At 47.4% G+C, this 26,033-nt stretch overlaps 1 protein-coding gene across 1 annotated transcript in view; it reads left to right on the top strand.

Moving 5' to 3' along the window:
• Positions 1-20,177, top strand: part of LOC118695568 (lethal(3)malignant brain tumor-like protein 3) — a 42,531-nt gene extending 22,354 nt beyond the window's left edge. Inside the window, exons 12-20 of the mRNA XM_054517208.1 lie at positions 932-1,042; positions 2,190-2,304; positions 2,406-2,505; positions 3,319-3,495; positions 4,832-4,963; positions 5,350-5,411; positions 8,057-8,223; positions 12,765-12,827; positions 16,114-20,177. Of these exons, the coding sequence (XP_054373183.1) occupies positions 932-1,042; positions 2,190-2,304; positions 2,406-2,505; positions 3,319-3,495; positions 4,832-4,963; positions 5,350-5,411; positions 8,057-8,223; positions 12,765-12,827; positions 16,114-16,242 (1,056 nt within the window). The 3' untranslated portion in view covers positions 16,243-20,177. The remainder of the gene's footprint in view (positions 1-931; positions 1,043-2,189; positions 2,305-2,405; positions 2,506-3,318; positions 3,496-4,831; positions 4,964-5,349; positions 5,412-8,056; positions 8,224-12,764; positions 12,828-16,113) is intronic.
• Positions 20,178-26,033: the final 5,856 nt, after the last annotated feature.

Here is a 26,033-nt window from a genome sequence, read left to right as displayed (position 1 = left end):
CAGCACAGGTGTTGTCATAAGGAGTAATCTGTGTAATGAGGATAACTGATAGCCAGGAGCTGTAGCTGATGCCAGCCAGGGAGGATGTAGGGTAGTGAAGAGAGGCTTCACCCAATGGTGTGTTCAAATGTGAAAAGTGGAGAACTGGCCACTCTCTGGCTGTTGTGACATCACAGAGTAATCAGGTTGGAAGAGAGGCTGGAGGTCATCCATTCCAACCCCCTGCCAAGGCAGAGTCGCCTGGAGAAAGTGACACAGGTGGGTTTGGAGTTTTGCATCCAGGTGGGTTTGGAATGTCACCAGAGAGGGAGACTCCACACCCTCCCTGGCCAGCTGTTCCAGTGCTCTGCCTAGCCTCCATGAAAAGTTCTTCCTCATGTTGAGGTTTTAGTGTTTTTATTTCAGGGCCATTGCTGCTTTTCCTGTCACTGGGCCCTGCTGGAGAGTTTGGCACCATCCTGACACTGACAGTGTGGCACTTGCCCTGGAGATACTCATATGGACTGCTGAGATCTCTCCCTTCTCAGTCTCCTCTTCTAGAGAAGACCATGTCCCTGCTGTGTGGGAGGTGTGCTGTCAGCCTGGGGAGGCCATGTCAGTGGAGTCACTTGTGGTGGTCCCTGGCCCTCTGTCTGTGAGGGAAGGGTCTCTTGTTCTGGCTGGGACAGCTCCTCTGTGCTGAGCCACCTCAGGCTGCCTCTCCAGCAGCTTGGGGCTGCTGACAAACACTCAGCTAAGTCCTCTTGGGAACTCTGATTTTAACCTCTTGGGAACTCTGATTTTAGCCTCTGAACAGTCTGCCATGTGAGATAACCCAAAGCTCCAAAAGCAGCTAGGGGTGGATGGAAACTGGAGCACATTTCATTCAGAGCAGGTGCCAGCTCTGAACTCCAAGGCTTTTTAACATTCTGCTTACAATCCTCTCTTGCAGCGTCCTCCTCACGGATTCCAGGTTAATACAAAGTTAGAGGCTGTGGACAGACGAAATCCCATCTTGATAAGAGTGGCAACAATCATTGACAAAGACAACCATCGTGTTAAGGTATGACCTTGCTCCCAAGTGCAGAGCCTGGGCTGAGAACCCTGGGATGGGCAGCGCAGGGAAAACGACACTTGGGAACAAGGAGCAGCAAACAACAGCTTGGCAGCTGCTGTGGCCTCTGGGCCTGCCCGGCTGGAATTGGTTCCTGTTGCTTTGTTTTGCTGAAATCTGATGGAATTGGCCTGGTGTTAGTTACTGTTCTAACATAACCGTTTTGAACTAACACTTGACGGTGTGATGTCCCATCTCTTGGCATATTCCCTGTGATCTCTGTGACTGATGGCAGCAGGAGTGTTCTGCTGGGGAAGCTGCCTGACTGCAGTTTTTTCCTACCAGGAAAGGGAAACCCAAAGCAATTTAAACTCTGCTACATGTGGGAAGCAGCATCATTCTCCAGCACAAATTTGTCACATAAATGCATTTTAACCTAGTCTTTTCATGAAAATATATTGCCCAAATAATCTGTTTTGCTTTGGCTTCTGAGAAACTAAGTATGAGCCAGCTAAAGCGGAGGCTACGCTGATGGAGACTCCATGGCCACAGATCTCCTTCCTAAAGGATGATTACATGGGCAGGAGTGGAGTTCACTCCCCATTATCTGTCTGGTTTTGAGTCTCATTGCTGTGAACAAAAGCCAAGCTTTGCCAGTCCATAGTGGCAAGATACTCAATTCATACATTGAAACCTTCCTGCATGAACAACCCAGTAGCCTTTAAACTCCAGTGATCCTCAGTGTCTGTTAACCTGGCCTGGATCTGAGCTACTCTCTTCATCCAGCAGAAAATTGCAGCTTGTTCACTGCAAAACTCACCAAACTTGTTGGCTTTTATGGTATTTTGGGATTCACAGAAAACAAAACAGATAAGCATTGTGTTTGCATAGCTTTGGACTTTGCATGTTAGAGCATCCCACGGGCTGTGGGGTGACAGACTGTGTCACCAGAACCTGGTTATTCTGTGAAACACAGATGCAGGAAAACAAAGAGTTAGACTGAGCACAGAGATGATTGCACCTGACTGAAAAATTGATCTGAAAGATTGAATGAATCAGCCCCAAGCTGAGCAAGGTTAAACAAAGGGGGAAGTTAACATAAGAGCTGAGTCATGCCCTGAACTGTGTCTTTCCCTGAGACTTCTGCTTCTTTCAGATACATTTTGATGGCTGGGACCATCACTATGATTTCTGGGTGGATGCAGACAGCCCTGACATCCATCCTGTAGGCTGGTGTGACAAAACTGGACACGCTCTGCAAGTTCCTCTAGGTAAATACAGCACACACTTTTGTTATGCTGGATCATTTCCTAAGTGCAGTCTGCTCCTCATGTGCAAATCTGTTTATCTTCCCTTTTTTTGCTGCTCTCAGGTGCTGAAGATCCAGAGGGAGCAGTGGGACAGGCGTGTCCTACTCCAGGCTGCCAGGGGATCGGGCACGTCCGGGGCCCCCGCTATGGAACACATTACACGTATGTGGATGAGTGCTCTTAATGACAATAACAGCAGCTACAGCCACCACAACAACAATAATAATTATAATGATGCAGCACCAAGCAACTGCATTGCACTGAAATGATCTCTCAGGGTAGTTATTCTGGAGATAGCTATAACTGCAATCGCAGCTCCCTCTTGTGTCTAAGCAGGCTGTTTGATCATAAATTTTGTTTATACCACTATAATCATGATAGCTGCATTGCAAACAGATTCATTCACTCCAGATTCTACATTCCAGCAGTACTGAAGGAGTTATATTTGTGAAATAATATACCCAAGAACAACATGCAAGGAGACAGTTAAAGAGAGGGCATGGGAAGGATGTTAAAGTATAAGTGAGGAGAGGTTGCTTATGTTTTGTGCTCTGCCTTTTGATTTCTTGTCTGCTCTTGGAAGAGGAAGCTTTTTCTCAAGTAAATTATTTTAAGAGCAAGAAAACAATCTCAGGTGGAAGGTCAGAAGACCTGATAGTTTATAGTACAGCAAAGGGCTTTGAATTTTTCAGTCTGAAAGTTGCAGAACTGTTGATTCATGAAATGTTGTTCCGATAAGCAAGTTACAGAGGATGAATTCTTGTCCTCTCTGGTGGCTCTTTAACAACATGACTTTGGGTTTTAATTCTGCCATATGGTCCCCTGCTTTCTCACACCTAGAGCCGGGTAACAGCATCTCCTGAGATGGCCTCCTTTTTTCTGGGTTTGTGATGGATTTCTCTTCCTGAGGTAGGGAAGACTGTATGACTGTAAAGCTTTCATTGTCCCTCTCTCTTTTTGGTTTCTCCATCACAGCTTAGTTGGCTGCCCATACTCTGATGTGAACCTCAGCAGAGAAAACCTCTTACAGGACCGGCTGAGTGGGGAGAGACCTTCCCCTGGGAACATCATGCAGAAATCCAGGAGGCTGGAGACCCCTGGCCCATTGCTGGGAGCAGGGGAGTCTTCTCAGGGCGACTCTTCCCAATCCAGGTGAGCTGGATTTTGCTCTTGGCCAGGTACTGGGGAGCAAAACCATTTACAAGGATGAAAACCACTGGATTTGGCAGCGACACAGCAGAGCACTGAGTTCATCTGTCTGTAATATTGATGTGTGCCCCAGTCACTCTTAACACAGAGCAGTGCACTTCTATACCCTCATATGCCTTAATAAGTTTCTTGATTCTTTAATCCTGGTGCTCTGGTCACATTCCAACAAAGGAAATTGCATTTTGTCTCCATAAATTTTTCTTTGCTGTTTCAATTTAAAATACGTTCTTGTCCTTTGTTTCCTGTCCTAAAACTGTCAAGCCAAGATTATTTTGCGCTATTAAACTGTAACTGTGATCCACTCTGGGTCGGCTGAGCACTCTATGTGTATCACTTAGCAGCAGACAAGCTGAGCACTCTCAGATACTTTGTTTTCTCACAAGAAAATCTTGCAACTGAGCAGCGTTGTGGAAAGGAAACTGTGCCTTGGTTCTTGGAGTGCAGGAGTCAGGTAAACCTGTCATGGGATGGACCACGATATGAAGGATTTTTTAAGATCCTTTTTAGTCTTCACAAATCCAGTCTCACTAGGGCAAACTCCAGCAATACTTTAATTTTTTGTTGTATGTGAAGGCTTATCTATATTTTAAAGTTCATCTTTTTGTTTAGATTTATAACATTTTCAAGATCTATTTGTCCAGAAAAAAGGAATGAATGCTTCTTTCTCTTCCCTAGCCTTCATGGCTAAATTGCTTCCTCCCATGCTACAACTATGCAGGTATCTTCATTCCCTAATTTCCACACCAAAATTGGTTGCATTTCAATAGCACTCTTACCATAAAGCTCTCGGGAGATTTTGAATTCTCACAGAATAAATGGCATTTTAGAATTGTAATATATTTCTAAGTATTTCATTTCCTGATAGTGGGATGTCTGAATTTAGCCTGTAAGTCTGGTATCATCCTGCTGCTTGCCGTCCCTTGGCCAACTCTGTAGCTCAGTTTATGCATCAGACTTAGTAATGGAAACTCTTAAATGTTATCCAGAGGTATCAAGATTCAGAAATGCTAAATTTCTTGCTTTCACCATAACACAGTGGTTTCCTGTAGCTGCTGGGATCAGAGCCTGAGTCCACAGAGCCTGATTTATTTAGCTTAAACTCTCTCAGTCCTTGCAGAAGAGGAACAAAACACTTTGTACTCATGGAGGGAAGAGGAAAGTTCTGCCACAAGGTGGTGGTTGTTGCTCTCACTTGCTAGGAGCAGCCAGCTTTGCTCTCCTGTGGGAAAAGGGAGCAGAGAATGTCAGCTCAGCTATTGTCATTTATCTGTCTTTCCAGAAAATCTGCACCAGACAGTGAAAAGTGGTGTCAAAGCAGCATCCACGCTCAATCAGAGCAATCAGAAGACAGTCGGGAGAGAGGCTGGGGAGAGGAGGATTCCTCTGCAGCCATCAAAGCCACACCAAAAACGTAAACAAGACTTTTGTGGTGAATTTTCATGCATTAACAGTTGTGTTTCTTGATGCTGCTGCTGTATCTGAAGTAAAGATGTAAATAGCAAGCAACCCAATTTGATTGAAGTTTTGCAGCAGAGTGTTTTAGAATGACATTGTAAATCTCCTCCCTTCCTCCTGTTGTTTTGGGCCCTCTCTTTCCTGCAGTAAACTCAGATCTGTGTTCTGGCCATGAATTTATTAGAACAGCCTTTAGCTCAGAGAGATGTCAGGGATGGAGCTATTGCTTATTTTAAAAGGAAAAAGTTTTTTTGTTTCTATAAATCTCATTTATCTTTGTATGGAGAAGAAATTACATTAATTTCTATATCTTCTGAAATGTTTTGTAATTGTTGCTTTCAGGCTTGGGTGCTCACGTGCCTATATCAAGTTTCAGCTGGTGAAACAGGAAAGTAATGGGAAAGGTTGGTTTTATTCCTTCTTTCTGTGTGCCTATCTCTGCAATATCCCCACAGTCACGAGGAGCATTCAGAATTCACTGATTTTTTTGTCTTTGATTCCACAGTCAAGAGAAAGCACATGCTGGAGATGATGGCAATTCCTTTAAAATGAGGAGAAAGGGTAAAATTACGTAGAAGTGAAAGATTCAATACTTTGTAGAGTGGAGCCTTGTATTTATTAACTGAGAAGACAAGTTTGCATGGTTTTTGTGGCACTGCAAACTCCTCTGTAGTGACAAGGGGTTCTCAAACAGTCTGTGACCTTTGTCAGGCTGTTACAGAGCCAGCACAGGGCTCAAGGGAGACTGGCTGAAAACTTAGCAGATAGTTTAAGTTCCATCAACCCCTTTTTTTAGACCCTCATGGATATTCAGAAACATATTCTGAATCATTGCAGGACTTTTTAAAGGTTCTCTTAAGGATTAAAAAGAAAATGAAAAGCTAAATGGAAAAACAGTGGTGTTTTTTTCCTGGTATGTGACAGGTTAAGTTATCAGAGCAGCTTTCTGCTATCACTTTAGCAAACCATATGCTTAACTTTCAGATTTACTATAAAAAGCCATTTCAGAGAATGGAGCTGACCAGGCTTTTAGGAGGATTTAAGATGGTAATAAGTCTCCAATCAAAAATAGCTAAGCAGGCACAAACTGGGACAGGTGCCTGGATGTTGATTTTTTGTTGTTTTTTTTTTTAATACTCATTTTTACCTAGTGCTGAATTCTGCAGTCAGAGCTGAGGGATCTGCTAGCTCCAAGCTGCAGTTGCAGCTGGCAGGGAAAGCTGCCCACTCTCCCTTCACATTCACCTTCCATGGAGTGATGGAAATCAGGGGAGGGAAATGCAATCATCCACTGACCTGTAATTTCACAATTACCCAGAGCTTTCCTCTCAGCTGTGTTTAAACTATGAGATCACTACTTCTTTGTCAGAGGGAAAGTCACTTGTCTAGGTCATGGTTTGGGTGCTTAGTCCAAGGATTTGTGCTTAGTGGAGAAGACGAATTGGTCTGAGATGGAAGTAATGCCCACCCAGCAGGAATGTGGCAGTGGTGGAGACCTTGGGCACAAGTGGGACCTCCTGGAGCAGGAGGTGGGGACAAGAGCACGTGCTGTCTGTCTCCACCACTGCAGCAGTGCAGCAGGGAAGGAGGGGGTAACAGCCCTCTCAGGAGCAGGTCCTGTGCCCTTCTCTCCACCAGAGCTCCTGAACTGAGCAGTTCTTACTCAGGCTTTATTTATCCTCCCTTGGTTTCATTATTAGAAATTTGATGCTATTTGTTGCTGTCCCATGACCAATAGGGATGTGGAGATGAGATGAGCTGAGTGGGCTCTGGGGCCAGGGGAGTGACTGTTCATAGGACAGGCTTTACCTCCAGAGCTGCTTCCCCTTCAGCTAGAGGGCAGCTGGCAAGCCCTGGGAATCTGTTTTTTCTTTGTATTTCTGCCATTTTCCTCTGTGCTTTCCACGTAGTGACTGCTTACCCCCCACATCCTACATCCCAGCCCACTGAGAGCCGCTGAGCAGGGGCAGCAGAGGCAGAGAAGCAGGAGCAGCAGGGGCAGCACAGGCAGCAGAGCAGCAGAGAGGCAGAGCAGCAGGGCAGTAGAGGCAGCAGAGAGGCAGAGCAGCAGGGGCAGTAGAGGCAGCAGAGGCAGAGAAGCAGGGGCAGCACAGGCAGCACAGGCAACAGAGCAGCAGAGAGGCAGAGCAGCAGAGAGCAGCACAGCAGCAGAGAGGCAGAGCAGCAGAGGGCAGCAGAGAGGCAGAGGCAGTAGAGGCAGCAGAGAGGCAGAGCAGCAGGGGCAGCAGAGAGGCAGAGGTAGCAGGGGCAGCAGAACAGCAGGGGCAGCAGAGCAGTGGCTGCTCCAGGCACACGGAGCCTTCCCGAGGGCTGGGATGCGGTGGGAATGCTCGGGGATGCCATGGGATGGCGCTGGGCAGCCTGCAGGGGTGGGGGGGGGGTCGGGGGTAGCCCCCCGTGCCACTATAAACCAGAGGAGTACTTCCCAGCCTGCTCCCATCCCTGCCTGGCTTCCTGTTGTATAACCAGCACGTCCCTGTAGGGCCGTGACTCTGCACTGCTCCAGTGATCTCATTAGGGAGGGGTGATTCCTTCCTCCTTTTTTTGCCTTGGTTTTCAGAGCTTCACTTGACACATGAGGAGGGAGCTGATGTCTGGAGGTACCTTGAGCACTCCTGGCCTAGGAGTCTCCTGGGGAGTGAGCCCAGGCCATGCTGGCAGCACAGAGTTCTGGCTACAGCTGGGGCTGGAACGGTGCCATCAGTTCCCAGCTGAGGATGCTGTTACCAGAATTCCTCCACCTTGTCAATAAAACGCTGCAAACATCTTCTCTGTTAGCAGCATGACATCATTTTCCAGGGAAGAAGCTAATGATAAAGCCTCCAGCCTGGCAATCTTACCGTTTTTTCCCTTTCTCCTGCTCGGGAGAGGGAGAACGTCCTGAGAGCTCCGTGTGCCACACAGTAGCTGTGCCTGGCTCTGCTCACCCTGTCTTGCTTTCCCCTCCAGGCTGTGACCCTTCTTCCTGCTTTGATGTAGTTGCTCCTACTTGAAGCCTGTCTCTGACTTATCTTGTTTCCTTTTTCAGGCCCTGATTTGGATCTCCAGCAGGCCCTCCACCAGTCTATCTTCATGCCTTCCCTGGCCTCTAACCCGACCCATCGCCTCCATCTCTTCTGGGAGCAGCACTGCAGGCTCTTGCCGGAGGTCTCAGGCCTGACAGCCAAACAAGTTGCCAAATGGACTGTGGAGGAGGTGAGTTACCTGTTCCCTGCCCCACTCTCCCGGGATGCAGGAATGCCAGAGCACTCTTCCTCTGGAGTGCTTATTGGGAGACATCTTATTTCCTTCCCCTCTCCTAGGCAGTGCTCTTCTGTTTGCTGTGCATGTGCCACAGCTGACTCAGCTGGAAGTTAAACCCAAGACCCTTTATCAGGGAGGGGAAGGACCCCTGTTAACCCTATGTATCCACAGCTTATTGCCCTCAAAAGGATTTCCTCCTCCTCCCTCCCTCCCTCCCTCCCTCCCTCTGTTTATTTACCCCTCGATTTCTCAGTCCTCGGGCCTGAAGCATCGTTCTGACAGCAGATTCCCTTTCTCTGATCTCCCTCCCCCTCTCCTGTGACTTTGCTGCTGATTCACTTTTACAGTGCAGATAATTCCAGACTGCACTGTGCATGCCCACTCCTGCTGCATCTCCCTGCCTGATTCCCTGGGAACAAAACTGCCCACAGCCTGACCTGATTTCTGGCAGAGGTAGCTGTGCAGCTGGAGATGTGTCTCTGCAGCTCTTGAGATGTCTCCTGTAATTAGGTGGTGTGTGAAAAAGCCAGAGTGTTTTGTGTGCTGAGTAGTTGGTTTTTGCCTCAATGCCTTGGGCATAAATAATATTTCTCTCTGTGCTCGGGAAATGGTTATAATTTGGATCCTGGTGCTTAATTGCAGGGCATTTAATTCCAGAGAAGTGTGCTGTAGAGTTGTGCTTGCAAGGATGCAGAGAATCTGCAAAGCAGGAAAAAGGTACTGCTGCTCATGATGCAGAGAGGATTTTCAGAGACTTTTAGAAAGTGCATTTTCCCTAAGTGCCTCTTAACATCGAATAAATCCTATCTTGACTTTGCTCTTCATGCTGGAGGAGTGGTAGGAGTCTGGTGGGATTTGCAGTGATGTGGAAGATGGGAACCACAGCAGCTGGAAAAGGGACAGAGCAATTAGTGCTGATGTTTTAAAGCCTGGTCCTTTTTTGTGTTGAGTTGTTGTGGTTTGGTGGTAGTGTTGGGTTTTGGTTGTGTTTTTTTGCTCTTTTCAATAAAAATGTCTTAGAATTAAATTCATACTCTGGAGGAAAAAAAATCTCTGAAAGATTTACTGTTCCTGTCCTTTTGAGAAAGCTTCCAATGATTTTCCAAAAGGTCTTTTATGAAATATATAAAGTCAGAAGCAGATAATCCTCTGACATGATAATCAAAATCTCTTTCTTTTGGATAAAACAGGAGGCCGCTTCATGGGAGTACAGTGTCAGGATCCAAGCCAAATAAAATTTGTCCTTTGCAGTTGACCTTTAAAGCAACTGCTGAGTAAATTTAACTGGGATATTAGTTTGATAACAGATGAGTGTGAGCAGGGACCACAGACATGGTTGCAGGGCACTGGATATAGTGATTCAAACCCAGAATAAACTGAACTCTGCTGCAGCCTGAAACAACTGGGGAACTTTTGGCTGCCAGTAGCAGTGTGAATGGCACATTAAAAAGCTCAGTTGCAGCACCACAATGTACTGGCTGAAGTCATTACAGGTTTTATCTTGAATTTCAGTAAAGTGCATCTGGTTTAAATTATGTTCATCACAAATTCCCAGAGGAATCAATTTGGGTTCTCTCTGAGCACTTGCAGGATCAGCATGTGCAGTGCAATGTAGCCACAGATCTGGGAGTTGAAAGCAGCAGGACTTGCTGTGTTTTAGGGTGTCCAAAGTACATTTGGTCTGTTGGCATTTGGGCTCCCAACATCTTCCTGTGGGGCAAACATTTGCTGTTGGGTTGTGCTTTGAACTCTGCTGCACAAAGGAGTCCTGAAGGAGTCCAAAGGAATCCTGTGCTGATCTGAAACAGGAGCGATGGGGGTGTAAAATTCTCCTTTGATTTCAGGCTGATGAACTGTTTTTATTTTATAAAACCCACATTAAGGAAAAAAACATTCCTTTAATTCTCTGTTGGTTGGGAGCAGCTGAAATGGCAGAGCAGCAGCAGTAGCAGCATTTAGGGGCCCTCAAGCTAAGAAAGTCGTGGTAACACTGAGCAGCCACTAAGAGTAGTTACTTTAATGCAGCTTTGGTATTTATTGAAAGCTTCCTGTCATGTTTTCAGAGCACAGACTATTGACTCATAGAAGAACATTAAGATATGCTAGAGTTGTATTGTTCATTAGTTAATCCTGCTTCAAATGCCACTACCCCGGGTGGGGGGACTGTCCTTGTGCCAAGTGTGAGTGGATTTCTAGATCCCAGTTAACCCAGCTCCTCTCTGTGGCCTCAGAGGGGCCAGTCCTGCAGTAGCTGTTGGAGTGTGGTGTGGGGCTGCCTTGTCACCACAGGCCATCAATCCAGTGCTGATCTCAGTGTGTCTGCCACACATCAGCACCTTCCAGAAGGGTGGTGTTTTCCACCCTTTCAGTTTCCAGGGTGTTCTCAGGATTGCACAAAGCTCTTTTTCAAGCCCTTTCCCTTCACTGATGTGCTTGGGGAGTGTAAGAGTTTCCAGCAGGCAGTTCTGAGCCATGGGATGGTTACAGCAGGAAGGGCCAGCAGACTTTTACCTTCTTATAGAAAAGCTCTGATCCCACTGAGATGTCCCCTGTCCAACACCTGTCCCACCCTCACTTTTGAGCCCTCCCTGTCTCAGCCTTTCTCAGGGTTCAAGGCTTCCCTGCCAGTATTGTGGGGTTGTGTTGGATTCCTGTGGTGTTTTGTTCTTGTGCTCCCAAGCCTCCCTCAACTGCCCTGTCTTGGTTTGGGAACCCTCCTCCCCAGCAGTGACAGCCAGGCAAGTCCCTGTGGCTCAGTGGGGTCTGTCTCATGTCCAGGGGACCTCTCCCATTTTCTCCTCTTGCATCTTTCTTCCCTCTCTTTTCTCCATTCCTGGTAAACCCCAGGGCTGCTGTTTGCTCAAGAGGCCTCTCCAGTGGCACAGGGAGCTTGCAGTGTCCCTACAAAGGACTTGGGGCAGATCAAAGGTCTGTCACTCCATGTCAGTGACAGTAGCCAGCAGCAGTTGTGCAGGGAAGGATGCAAGAACAAGCCAAGCCCAGGTTATTCATTCCCTGGAGATGTCTGCCAGCCTCTCAGTGCCACAGACACTGAAGAGCACTCAGCTCTTGCCCCAAGGGTCCAACTGTCTTGTAAATTCTTGAAGGAGCCAGACCTGGCAGAAAGATTTTCATTTATGTTTTAATTATTAGCAGACAGGGGGACTCAAAAGGAAAGTAGTGTTTTGGTATTGATTATTAATAGGAGTTTACACTTCTGCAGAAGAAAATTTGGAGTCACTGTCCAACAGAGATGTGGATTTTAGGGTTTGCCTTTAAGATGGAGCAGAAGAGGAGGACGAAGGAGAGGGATGCTCTGCTTTCAGGTTACATAACAGAAACCACAGGAGTCAGAGCTGCTTCTGCCAGGGCAGAGCAAACCTGGAGGGCACTCTGAGAGCCCCGTTCCTGCCTGGCTGGAACTGCAGGGGAGGGATTGACTACAAGTCTAGGGGTAGGATGATCTGGAGGTACATGGATGTGATTTAGGAGAGACTTTGACAATTTTGAATTGAAAGGAGCCTGAATCTGACAGTGACCCCTCCCAGCTGCTTGTTTGTGTAGAGGGAAGAAATGTCACATCTGCAACAACTCACATGGTTACACCTCATGAAGCAGAGCTGCTCCTGCAAGGGAGCATCCAATTAACAGGAGATGCTTGATCTGATTATGCCTCAATATACAAATCTCCTGTGAACCAGTCAAGCTGCAGCTGGAGAAGACAATGCACATTAAGTCATCCTCCACTGCACACAGGGCTACTCCTCACACTCCTTGGTGTTATATAATGTAACCCCAGGGCTGCTTGCATGAGTCCAGGGAGATTATTCCAAATGTTAACAGATTCCTTGCCTAGAAAGGTTTTTCCTAATGTGAAATGTAAAATTAACTTTTATTTGTTTAATCCTCTTGGTTCCGTGGATCCTGTGCACCCAGCACAGATTAAATTAAACCAAAACTCCTTTCCTTCTCTTCTGCCTTCCATCTTCCTTTCCAGCTCTTCTGCCTTTGCATGTTGGTAAACCAGCAGTGCTCATTCAGTTGGTTTATCTTGTCTCTTAGAGGCATGTCATCTTGGGAAACTGTCTAAATCCTTTTTTCATGTTTGTTTTACTTTCCAACAGTACTTTAGAGAAAGTGGAGTTGTGAGTGAATTTAAAGTACTCTAAGCCATATATAGCTTTTTATCTGGAAAAATAATGTTGATTTCTGTGAGAACCTTCTAGAAGAGTGAAAAAGCTGGATTCTTACAGGGAGAGAAATGGTCAAAAGGCAATAGGGGCAGTTATTGGTGGTAACCAAAATATGCAGAGGAGTTGCAGCAACAACCCAGCAATGTTTTCCATCTATATCCTTCATTAATGTGAGAGTTTTGACTATTTAAGTTTTAAAAATTCTTGCATAGGGAATTCTCATACACAAATTAGAGGGTTTTTCTTGATGATGTCTCATTTTAGTTGTCTGTGTTTCCTTTCTCCTACATGCAATTGCAGGTGGTGAGTTTTATCCAGCGTTTACCTGGCTGCAAAGAGCAAGCATCTGTGTTCAGGGAAGAGGTAAGTGGGGGTGTGTCCAGACCCTGTGCTGCAGATCCCTGGAATTACAGCAGAGAGCTCAGACCTGCTCAGCCCTTTCATTGCAGAGCAGTGGCAGCCTCAGCATGGAGCTGAATTCCACCATGGCTAATTGCATCTTGCTGCTTTAAATTTCCCCTGCAGTTCCAATCATGGAGCTTATGCTTAACATCCTGTCTTGGACCATTGTGCCATGGGCTTGGCACTGCTCTAAAGATGCCCTGTTGGAATGGTTAGTGAGGATCTCATCTGCTGCCTCTAACAAGGACATGTGCTTGTTTCTCCTGGGGAGCCTGGCAGGCACAGGGTTTCCCAGGAATCGTTGGCTTCTCCCGTGGGCTGGGGTGCGAGCAGGAGGGGAACCTTTAGTTCGACAAGCAGAGGTTGGAAAGTCAGAACATGTCCTGTGTGACGAGTGTCCTGTCAATACTGCCATGGGCTGGGCTCTAGTCCCATTCCTGGCAGGTGCACCATGGCCTCTGGGAGACCTCCATGGGCACAGGGTGTGGCTGTCCTGGTTTTTGGCTCAGCTCTGTAGGTGCATCACAAATAGCGATCTCTTGGGTGCTTCTGGTTCCACTTACATGCAGGTATCACTCAGAGGTTCTTTAGGAGCCCCTGATGAATTTGCACAGATGCCTTGTCCTGGACTCATCTCATGGTGTGGGCAGCTCGTGGGGGTGGAATTCTTCCCTTCTGTCCTGCTCAGGTCATTCCCCACCTGCAGAGCTCCCTTCAGCTGTGGGCACCAGTGTCAGAAACATGTGGAACTCCTGGAGTGAATCCAGAGGAGACCACAGAAATGCTCCAGGGGCTGGAGCCCCTCTGCTCTGCAGCCAGGCTGGGAGAGCTGGAGGTGCTCACCTGGAGAGGAGAAGGCTCCAGAGAGACCTCAGAGCCCCTTCCAGGGTCTAAAGGGCTCCAGGAGAGCTGGAGAGGGTCTTTAGATGAGGAATGACAGAACAAGTGGCAATGGCCTTAACCTGAAGGAGGGTGGGCATTAGAAAGAAGTTCCTCCCTGTGAGGGTGAGGAGGCTCTGGCACAGGGTGCCCAGAGAAGCTGGGGCTGCCTCATCCTAGAAGTGTCCAAGGCAAGGTTGGACAGGGCTTGGAGCCACCTGGCATGGTGGAAAGTGTCCTTGCCCATGGCAGGGGGTGGAACAAGATGAGCTTTAAGGTTCCTTCCAACCAAGACCATCCCATGGTTCTGTGATTCTGTCCTCAGAGCTCTCCTGTGTGACTGTAGGAGCTCCAGGGAAGGGCTGGAGCCACTCCTCCTGCATGGCAGTGACTGGAAAGGGCAGGTCTGTAATCGCTGTCTCCTCCAGAGCTGGCTCCCTTTCAGGGGGAATCAGGCTGCAGTGCATTTTGTGGATTTATCTATCTGTGGTTTGTTTTCTCTTGTTTTAAAAACTGTGCAGACTCACACAAAATAGGAAGCAAAAGAAATAGAGGCTTGCTAAAAGCACTGTCCACAATGTGCCAATACAGTAGAATACTTATGAACTGAATATAGTGGGAATAGTGAAATTTGTTCAAATGAACCCATCTTTCACTGTAGCTGTGTTAAAGGGATTTCTAGGGAAGGTGTATACAGAGGTGAGATGTACCAGCAAATCTAATGAATCCAACCATTCTCCATGTATTTTATTTCTTCTGCTCCTGAGCACAGTGAATACTTTCTGGTTCTGAGAGTGCCATAGCCACAGTCTGTTCTAATCCTTATTTTCTGCAGTCTCTAAGTGAGGTTCCCTACACCCAGTTTAGAGGAGCTTGTGTTGTTTTTCCAGTTTATGCTCAAAGCACATTGTCAGTTTGAAATTAAAACCCTTTTAGCAGTTTGTCTTTGGCCAGAATACAGGTGTGAGTGACAGGAGAGCTGAACTCCCCCACACTGTCCAGGATCAGCCTCCAAGTGCTTCATATCCATGATAAATAAATCCCTTGCAGACTTCCCTTGCTAGGGGGCTGGAGGGGGATAAGTTGCTGCTTACATTAGGAATGAAGAGAACAAATTTGCACAGAATTCTAAAACCTATCCAATAAGATGGAACAAAGGAATGAATAATAAAGCACAGACTTGCTTCTAGGTCCAGTTTAGGGCAGGACTGTTTAAAATAAGTGAGTGTAAGGAACTGCAGTGAAAATGAAGCATAGGGATAAATAATAGTGGACAGAAAGCCATTTTGAAATGTAGGACTGTTTTCCAGCAGTTTTCTGCTCCTCTTGACTCTATTATTTAATTTAAGCAGCACAGTCCTATTTGTTTCAGGCTATTTTTAACACATTCATTGCAGCAGTGTAGACTTGAGGCAGCTTGAAAATAAGATTCAAGGACATGGTGTGGCCATCTGTGGTCTGGGAGCACTGCTGTCATTCCCAGTGCAGGAATTAACTTCCCAGTTACTCTCAGTAGCAGGTTAAGTAACTTGCTGAGGATCTCTTATGTGGTGAGAGGTGGGAAAACCAAATCTCCTGGCTCCCAGCTCTTTGATTTAATTATGTGTTCTCTGAGTTTACTCAGTGTTTCCTCTTGCACCAGGCATTGACATCCAAAAATATTCTATTTGGGAAAACTACAAAAATAGCAGAATTGTTATTCTGGCTGGGCTGACTGTCCAGTGCTGTGTGCTGCACTGGGGAGAATCAAGTGAGAGGAGGAGACGCTGTCAGTCTCTGTAAATGGATTTTAATGGAATAACTTAGGGAGACACTTATTGTTTGTCTGTGTCCATTAATCTTTGGCTTCCTCCCTGCAGCATTTGGGGTTTATATTAATTATATCTGTGTTGTCTCTGTGGATGTTCTTGCCTGAGTAAATTTTAACCTCTTCCAGAAACGGTGTGTCATGATCTTACTTGCTGCTACCTGCAGTATCCTGTATTTTCACCTGGTAGTATGTTCATCAGTTGCTTAATTTGCATCTAATCAAATATATGTCCTTGTTGATGGAGTAGGAGGCTCTGTTTTTCCAGCCATATTGCATCTTCACTACGCCTTAGTCTGTATAGCATATGGACTCATGGAATGGTTTGAGCTAGAAAGGCCCTTAAAAGCTCATCTCATTCTACCTCTGCCATGGGCAGGACACATGGAGCTTCTCCATTTCTAGGGAGAGCTCTGTGAGATGAGGTCTGTGTCCTTTGGAAAGAGGACATCATGGGGTGTAGGGGCCAGAACTAGGCAAGAATCCCAGAATGACCAGAAGTGGAAATCCTGTCTGTCCCTTGGTGGTTGATCCCTGTCCTGTTTCTATTCCAACCTTCAGCAGATTGATGGCGAGGCCTTCCTGCTCCTCAAGCAGAATGACATCGTTAAAATACTCAGCATCAAGCTGGGCCCTGCCCTGAAGATCTACAATGCCATCCTCATGTTCAAGTCTGCAGAAGACAACTGAGAAGAGGCCTTTGGCAGATCCAGGAGGAATTGACAGGGAATGGATCTTCAGCTGTGAGCATTACAACACACCAGACAGGTGGATTGGAACTCTGATGCATTTTAAGTAGAATTTAGTAAAAATGGTTTGAGGTTATGAAAATCCTGCCACAGTCTGGAATATGGGGCAGCTTCACTTCCAAGAAGAGGATATTATTATATTTTGTAATTGAATTGGTTTTGATATATCAATCTCTTTTTGAGATCAAGAAGAAACCTCCAGTTCTAAGGGGAATCCAGGGTAGCACTGGTGGAGCTGCAGGAGCAAGAAGAAAGTTTTGAGTAAAACTGGCTTTGTGTCCAGTGATAGTGCCTGAAAAACTGAGTGATCACCAGCGAGATTAATGTGTTTTGTGTAATAAAAGAGAGAGGAAAAAGATGCACTTCAAAGCAATTCCCCCATATCCTTCTCTGCTGTGACTCAGGAGCTGACCTTTTCAGGACTGATTGTTAAATTCCAGTTTTTCTTACTGATCCTGGTTGTTGTGATACCCTTGGCTGCTGGGCTACTTACACCCAGCAGGAAGGGAGCATGAGCAGCAGGTTTCCATCAGGGATGGCTTGCTCTGGTTCTGCCAGCAAGCAAAATGTTCTCATTCCTGTCATTCCCTGTCAGGAGGCAAGGGCAGAGCAGGTGGGCTTTGGGTAGGCAAAGATCCCATAAGGGCATCTGCTGCTGGAGACAGAGAGATGTGTTATAGCTGTAATTCTCCCATCAGTGCTTTTGTGCAGCTCTTTCTGCACCAGGAACATCTGGCAAAATGGCACAATCAAGAGCACTTGGGGATTGGTGTGTGTTTGTTCTTGCCCTCTCCACTGTCAGCCAAATGCTAAGAATAGGAGTTGGGAAGCCAGCAGTGGCCAGAGTGTGTGTGTAAACAGATTTCCTAGAAACAAATGGCTTTTCTTTTGAACCATCCAAACTGATGAATGTGAAGTGCTTTGGCCTTTGTCCCTTGAGGTGGACTTCGATGTGTTCTGCCAGAGAGCTGGAGGGTAGGGTAGCAGCTCCTCTGCCTCTGGGAGGAGAGCAGGCAGAGCACACAGGGATGTGAGACTGGAGAGGAATCAGGACTTAAACAGCAAAATGAGGGAATTTCCCAAAAGAGAGAGCTGCTGTGTGTGGGGAAAGGAGTGGAGCCTGGGGCTGTGTTCCTGCACGTGCAGCCTGTGCTCTCCTGGCTGGGAGCACGGGTGGTTCCTGCTGCAGCAGAGGCAGTTTAAGGAGCATCCCATGGACATCTGGAGTGGAGGTTTCCACACGGGCGCTTCCCGAGTTCTCCTCTCCCCGTGGCAGACACGCTGAGTCCTGCTGGGCTCTGTGCACTGTTCCACTTGCTGCTGGCAGCACCAGCTCGTGGCTCTCCCTCTGGCCACTCTCCCTGATGGCTGTTTGGCTGTTCTAGAACCACCTCAGCTCAGGCAGCCCTTGCAGCCCTTTGTCCATAGCTGCTGGCTGAATCCTGTGTGTGGGAACCCGTGGGAGCACTGGGGGTGTCGCCTGGAGCTGCCAAGGGCAGGTTCTGCCCTCAGCCTCTGCCAGGCTGTGGGGGTGTCTCAGCGCACTGCATGGTGATGTAATCCATCCACAGGACCTCAAACTCCCTTGGCATCTCTGCCACCAGCATGGCTACCCAGGAGCTGACAGGAACAGAGCGAACACGCTGTCCGTGACTGTGTGGTGACACAAGGAACACACTTGTTCCCCCTTCCTGTGTCAGCCACATGCTTTGTCCAACCCTCCTGCTGCTGAGAAGGTTCTTGTGACTTGTCTGAAGCAGAAGGTTCCTTAAAATTGTAAATAGAATCCACACCACTGAAGCAATTCACTCCTGGAATAATATTTAGAACAATTTGTTTCCATATTTTTTTTAATAAGAATTTTAGGAGTTTAAGCCTTCACAGAGAAGACACAGGTTTGGTGGGATATTTAATAGCTGAACCATTAAATATCAGCCAGGCAGCTGCAGGGAAGAAATTTATGGCAGTGTTAAGGACTAGGCAAGGGGTGAATTTAGTTTATTAAAATACATTTTTAGTATGATAACCAGGATGTTCACCAAAGAGTCACATTCCTTTATCCTGCTCTGCACATCCAGTGTCAACATTAAGACTTGAATTGTAAGTGGCATTGTCCTGTCTTCTGACAGAACTCACCTTCTGGGCAAAGCAAAATTGTTTCTTGACAACTGGAACAGAAGATCCAGAGCTGGGCTGTTTTATTCCTGGCTCTCCACTGACTTGCTAAATAATCCTGAGCCCTTCCTTGCCCCAGTTTCCCCCTCTGTGACACCCAGCCAGGTGGGGCAAGTGCAATTTTGCCTTTTTCTTGTTTCAAGCAAGCAGGTCCTTCCAGATTTTCTGTTTCACCTCCTTCCTTTGGGAGCCTGATTTGGGGGACAGCAGATTGCCTCTAGCAATAAACCAAAATATAATATTAATTCCATTTTTTTACTATATATAGATGGAGGATGAAGAGAATCAGTTAAACAAGCCATGAGATTCTAGTCAGTGACATTATTCAAACAGAAGAGAAATCTTTAATCTTTGGGGCTTCCAAGCCAGCTGGATCAAAGAGGAAAATGTGTACTTGGAGGTTGTTCAGTGACAGCCAGCACAGTGCTTTCAGCAGGGGGGAAGGAGGAACCTTTTAGGGATAAAAGAAGGAGGAATGTGCTTCTTGTGCCTTTTTTTGTAATCTGATAATTGTCTTTGCAGAGCAAGCAAGAATGTGCACACATCTATTACCCACTCCTTTCCCAAATATAGCTGTATTCCAATTAAATCCAGCAACTTCACAGGACAAAAAGACTTCCAGTGTCTTCACTGGACACATTTAAAACTCCCTGATATTTACAATATAGAAAAAAACTAAACCATCTCATCTTTTAGCCCCATAACTTAGGAATTCATCAGTTGCTGGTGCCATTCCACTTGTGTCAGGGAGTGTTGCTTTCCACTGTGTCTCGTTGAGTTGTTCCTGCTGCCTGTCCAAACTCTGCTCCACCTGTTCCCAGTCCTGCTCCAGGCCTGTGGCGTGGCCAGGGCTCTGCAGAGGTCTTTGGTCATCTGATGCCTTGTGTAATTTGAAATGTGCACTTTGAAGCAAAAATCCAAAAGTTGTGGCTCTGTGGGGAGCAAATCTGAAGCTGGTTAATGCCACCTGGGGTTGGGAGGATTTTGAGTCTGCTGGATGTCAGCAAGAACCAGTTGTTGGCCCAGCTGAACCCAGGAGTCTCTTAGCAATACAGATATATTCCTTAGAAGCAACTCGGAGCTGTGTCAAGTTCCCATGGGCCAGCCGTGCAATTAGGAATTTCAGTTCTCAAAATCTTATTCCTGGCTGTGTTTTTGTTCCCTTTTTGTTGTTTTTGAAATTCAAAGCAATCAATTTTTTCTCTTTTTCTCTTCTTCTCCTCGGCTGGAAGTCCTGTTAAATTTTTTTCTGTGCCATCACCAACAATCATCCCCATAATCCAGTAGCAGCAAATTTCAGCTCTGGGTTATGAATCACATTAAAATTGGACAGGAGCATTTGGCATCGCTGACAGCAAAACTCTGCTGCTGAAGGAAAAGCCCAACACTTGGCCCAAGGATGAGCCAGTTCAGCTGTACAAGATTTCCTGTCTGCTACTTTTATGCCCTGCTTAGGGATTTATACCACAGAGAGCTTTAAAGTTTTTGACATCCCCCCCATGATGTGATGAGCCAGCTTATTTTGGAGATTCCTGTTACTTGAACTGGAAGCACGTGTAGGGAAGAGAGCAGGGGCTTGGCTCAGCCTCAGAAATATCTGCCTGTTTTAAACCAAATACTTGAGCTTTTCTACACTAGCCATGACCTTGCACTCCACCGTTGCTTTCCTCTGGAAATGTGAATAAAATTAATATCAGTTCACACCTGGTTTGTTTCTTCTGTGTGTGGGGCTGACCTCAGCAGGGGCTGGCTGCCCTGGAGGGCTGGCACTGGGGGGGTTTGGTCATCACGTTGTTGTCCTTCCCTTAAACAGCAGTCACAACACAAGACATCGTCTCCTTTTTTATCTCTTTTGTCTGCTCTTATCTCTGTACTTGAGCTCTCCTTGATGTGTTCACAGGATAGCACTGGCTGCTGCAGCTGTGCCTGATTCTCCAATTCCTCACTCTCCTCTGCTGCTGCCAGGTTTTAATCATCGAATCCTGGGATGATTTGGGATGGAAGGGACCCTAAAGACCATCCAGAGATGGAGTAGCTACAGCTGCTCTAGGCAATCTGTGCCAGGGCCTCCCCATCCTCCCAGGAAACAATTCCTTCCCAGTATCCCATCTATCCCTGCCCTTTGGCAGTGGGAAGCCATTCCTTGTGTCCTGTCCCTCCAGACCCTTGTCCAAAGTCCCTTTCTGGGTCTCCCAGAGACCCTGTAGGCACTGGAAGGCTTGTGGTTTCCTCTTGAATTCCTTAATCCCTCATGGTTTCCTATCACAAACAATCCCAGAACTTCATCTCTTAAAGCAGCTCTCAAAGGTGGGTTTTTGACTAAAGCTAGCAAGATCTTGTTCTTAGTATGAATCCATATTAAAACTGCATTTTAGGGTCTGTCGGTTTTCCCTTTCCGTAATGCCCCCCAGGCTTCTTCACTGTGTGTCCATAACCATGACAATTACCTTACCTGTTTCTGCTCTAATCATAATTAGCTGATAAATTGCAAGCCATTCTCAAATGTGTCCCAAAAGGAGGCATTGAACCTGTCCTCCTGCTCCTGCCCCGGGGTGTCTGGAGCTGCACCTGCAGCAGGTCACTGCTCCGAGGGCAGAGGGGCCAGGGCCCCATTGGCAGCTGAGGCTTGCAAACCTTCTGAAACTAAAAATATTGGAGAGTTGGCTCCCAGCCATAATTTCTAAACTATCCCATCTTTGGGGTAAACATTTGCTCTCATTGGTTTTTCCCTTCCAACGTTTTTGCTTCTATTTAAACCGTGGTTTGTTTGCTTTTGTTACCGTGATCGGATTCCCGGTCTGGGGAGCTGGGCTGCTCGGAGCAGCCTCGGGAACATCAAATGCTGCTCTGTACTCTTGTTAGTTCCCTCGGGGCTGTGCTGGGTCTTGTGGCTGTGTCCTTTGCAATTCAGAGATCTGAGTTTCTCCTCAGCAGCGATTTTTTTCCCCCACAGTTTTGACGGAGAAGTTTGAGCACAGCAAGGAACATCAATTACCCAAATGGCTGATTGCATTTGCAGATTATTCTGCTCAGGCAAACATGGAATTTTTTTGTCCCAAGTCATATTTCTCCTTTGGCAGGGAAAACCTGTGGTTGATCTTTTTGCCTGCTCAAATTACTCTTTCAGCCCTGACCATGCTCTGTGGACTGGTTTGTCCCTTGTGCCAAGACCCATCACATGATGCTCAGTGGGGTTTGCAAACCCCCTGGAGGGACTGCAGGGGTTTCCCATTTTATTGGGTAACCTGCTGTTAGGCGTGGGTGTACAAGGAGGGGGGTACAGACCCCAACTCGCACTCACACTGTCTGGATCCTGCACCACCCTGGTTTCCACAACAAACCTCACCTGACAACTTAAAATTCTCAAATCCTACAACTTTCTCAGGAGGAGGAACTGTAAAGGCAAACCACGGCACTCCCCTGACAGGCCAACCCAGTGGGAAGAAGGATGTGGGGATGGGTGGAGAGGGAACCTGCTGTCTCCATCCTGCACTCTGCAGCTGACAGGCAAATTCCAGCTTCAGGAGAAAAGGAGAGTGATGGCATTAGAGAAAAACGGAGTGTTGGCATGTTCAAGAGGGCTGTTGTGCTCTGCCCAGCCAGCTGCAGAAGTGCCAGACCTTTCCCAAATACCACTCCACTATTTATTGACTTTGCCTGTCACTTCCCCTAATATTTTCTTCTCCTTGCCACCTTGTACAGCCTCAGCTTATTAATTGCCCCATGACACTTTCTCCTCTCTACATTATTCACCATCCAGACACTTCTAATGTAAGCAAGATATTTTTTGGAGTCAGATACATTTGCTGCTGGAACACTTCCAGCTGTTTCTTCAAGAAATGTGCTGAAGGCCTTTGCAGAAGGGTATCAGTGCCAGAGCCCCCAGAGATGCTGCTTTTCCCCCAGGAAACCCCTTCCCACCCACTCCCATCCTGGACCAGGGCACCAGTGACTTCAATTGTTTGCTTTGTTCTCAAAAAAAGGGTTATGGCTCCACCATCATTCAACCTAGTGCCCTCACATGTCATCAGCAGTGGGTCTTTTTGGGCCATAGAGTGGCTTTTTGCAGCAATGCTGGTTGAAGGAGCTTTTCAAACCAGAGTGTTGTCATGTCTCTCACAGCACTTGACTCAAATTCCCCGGGTGTTCAGAAATGCTTCCAAAATGTTGTTCCAAACTGAGGTGGTTTCCATGGTTGGGGTCGTGGCTGTGCTGGAATCCAGCAGCTCTGTGGGTCATGGTTGCCAAAACACCTCCACTTTGTGCACCCTCCTAAAACTCGAGAGGGGTTTTCCGCTCCAGACTGAGGTGCCCGGAGCCCGCCGCTCCAGGGTTTGTTATCCCTGACAGGACCAGAGCAGGGGAGGCTGTGCTATGTCTCTGCTGCTCAAAGTGGGACCACACAACTATTCAATGAGTCTCCAGATGGTTTTTACAATGTCTTGAACTCATCTCTCTCATGGGTGGAATTGAAAAAGGCCAGAGAAGAGAAGAGGCTCAGATATAAATTTGCCCATGATATAAATTTCCCAAGCATGTCTGTGCTGCTGGTTAGTGGCTGGGGAAGGTCTTGCTCTTCATTTCAGAAGAAACACAACAGTTGAAATGTTGATTTTTGTTTTCTTCCCCACAAGCAAGTATTTTCCTCTCCCTTGTGCTTTGCCAGCACACCACATGCTGAAAGAATTAACCAGATTAAGTCTTCAGAGCTCAGTAGCACCATCTCCCTTTTTCTCCTTGTTTTTTTTTTCCTCTCTCTGCTTGTGCCTTGTGCAATTTCCCTGCCCTGTGATGCTTTTTCCTCACTGATCAATTCTTCATGCAATCAGTTAATTCTGCCACTATCCCACCATCAATCCCCTTCCTTTTCATGAATGCTGCACACATGTGTGAGCCCACAGGCATCCCCTTCTCTTTACCACCATCCCTCCTTCCCAACACCATCCACTCCCCAAATGCCCCTAACCCTGTGTTCCTCCCAGGGCTGGTGGGATGAGCACCAGAGGATGGGGTGTCCCTTGGGCCTGGCGGGGTAAAGGCAGATCCATGGATTTCCCTCCAGCTCCTCCAAATCCTGTCACAAAACAGCAGGAAGATGCTCTTGGGCAGCAGCAGTGCAGCTCCAGCAGCATCTCAGCCTCCCCAGCTCCCACCGAGCCAGGCTGCAGACCCTTGCCATGGTAGAAAGCCCAGGTTAAAGCAGAGCAGCAGCTCTGGATCCACTCAGCCCAGCTGGAGGCAGGAGCCCTGTCTGTGCACCCAGCACCAGAGCCAGGCCAGGGTGACCCAAAGTGAGCAGGAATCCCATGGAGCCCAGAGGGGAGAGGCTCCAGCAATGACACAGGATCCTGTTGGGGTCCCTGTGCCCCCATGGTGCTCCCCAGTTGCAGACCAGGCTGGGCTGGAAGCAGAGAGGAGCCTTGGAGTTGTGCTTGGTGTGTCTGTACAGCACCAGCAGTGCTGGTGGCTGTAGTGTGAGCTGCACTGTTCATCCTGCTGCAGCAACAAGTCTCCAGCAAAGGCAGCTCTGAGAAGGCTTTCACCAGGGATGGGAGGCCCCATCCCACTCTCCATAAATCAGCCAGCAGGGTTTCTGTGTCTTCCTTGCTGCTTTCCCTGTTTCCCAGGATTTTGCAAAACTCTGGGCTGAGCAACCTATTTGGAAGGAAACTGCCCTAAACAACCCCTGAAACAGGCAGTTGATAAAGAAACCGTTTACATTTCAAATAAATAAAACATTTTTGGCTTTGGATCAAAACCAAGTTGTGTTCAGTGTTACCAGTTTCAGTGAGTCATTTCTTTTTATACCCAGGCAGTTTCTCTTATAAAATGTGCATGAGGACTCACTGCAAGCAGGGCAGGAAGCAGACAGTGGGGTTTTTTTACTATTGCACAAGGTTTTCCCAGGACAGAGCCACCAAAGCTTTTCTCTTGCCTTGAAGCTGGTGCTTGTTTATGTCTGTTTACAAGCAAATTCCATTAAGAACCAAGAGTGATGCTGTGGATGGCTCTATTGTATGTTAGCACTGTAGCACTGCTAGCAACATCCAGCTGGATGTTGCAAGTAGCTCTGTATCCACTACAAATGGAAAACCTTTATAAACTTGAATTGGAGCTTCTGATCGTTGAGCCAAGGAACTTTCTTGCAGGCAGAATAAAAATACAGAGTTTGCCCCTGTAAACTGCAAAGGGAAGGACTGCACGTAAGCACAGACAAAATAGTCCCTGTCCACTTGGAAGCACTAAGAGCTTGTGGTGATAACCAGGAGGAGAATAATATGTTAAAGTCCTCCAAAAATCAATATCCAGCCCAGCTGGAGCCTTGCCATGGCTCAGCCATGAGCTTTGGCTCTCACCCACACTCAAGAGGTGCTTAATAGCATCAAAGACATCAGGGGTTCAGTCTTCGTGGTGAGGTGATGAAGGTCAGTGCTGCAGCCCAGGTCCTCCTCAGGAGCATTCTGTCAACCACGTGAGATGGATGTGATCTTCCTGCATGAGCTTTCCCAGTGGGAAGAGCTGGTAATACATGTTTAAGTCCTGCAGATTGTTAGAAAGCAGGTAACTCATCTTTGAAGAGGAATATGAGGTATTAAAGTGAATTCTCCAAAGGCTTTTTGATCTTATATCCTAGAAAGTATCCAAAAAAGGCTAGAAGGGTGCTGAAGGATCAGGTCCCCAGGAGGGACCACAAGAGTAGTGGCTGAGGTCACTTGATGTCTTCAGCTGGAGCAGAGAAGACTGAGCCCAGACCTCCCTGGGGTCTGCAGCTCCTCCCAAGGGGCAGCTCTGATCTCTGCTTCCTGTGACAGGGACAGGAGCCAGGGAATGGTTGAGCGGGGTCAGGGCAGCTCAGGCTGGAGCTCAGGGCAAGGTTTTTTCCCCCAGAGGTGCTGGGCACTGCCCAGGCTGCCCAGGGAATGGGCACGGCCCCGAGGCTGCCAGAGCTCCAGGGATGCCCAGGGTGGAGTTATTGGGGGGTTCTGGGCAGGGACAGGGTTGGACTCGATGATCCCTGTGGGTCCCTTCCAGCTCAGGACATTCTGGGATTCCATGACCTTCCAGGGTGCTCAGCCAGAGCAGTAGCATCTGCATCCCTTTAAGAAGACATGTCTGGTCAAGATCATCCACAACATCTCCTGAAACAAGACTTGAAATAGGAGACCTCCCCTTCAAAGAGTCATCTTTGTTTAGCAGTAAAATTGATTAATTGGAAGGGATAAAGAAAACAAAGTCTCCTGTTGATCCCATGGGGTCAGGCTCACCCTGCCAGAGACACCCTGCGAGCACCGGGTGCTTTCACCTTCCCTTGCCCTTCTCCGCTGTGCTGCTCTTTGCTTTGGACCCTGAGGGACCCTCCCGTGGCCTGGTTTGAGAGAGAGGAGCATCAGCCAGACGGGTGCAGGGACTGCAGTATGAGGAGTGCTACCATGAGGAGTGTCAGCTGCTCAGCACGAGGGCAAACGAGGACAGGAGCTGCAGCCTGTGCTGCTCCTGCTGTGTGCGAGGGCTGCCAGCGCTCGGCCCTTCTCCCTGGCACGCCAAGGAGAGCTGGGA

The sequence above is a fragment of the Molothrus ater genome, chromosome 24 (assembly GCF_012460135.2).
Source record: "Molothrus ater isolate BHLD 08-10-18 breed brown headed cowbird chromosome 24, BPBGC_Mater_1.1, whole genome shotgun sequence".
Taxonomy (NCBI): domain Eukaryota; kingdom Metazoa; phylum Chordata; class Aves; order Passeriformes; family Icteridae; genus Molothrus; species Molothrus ater.
The sequence above is the reverse complement of the archived record's forward strand: the minus strand, read 5'-3'. Positions and strand labels throughout refer to the sequence as shown.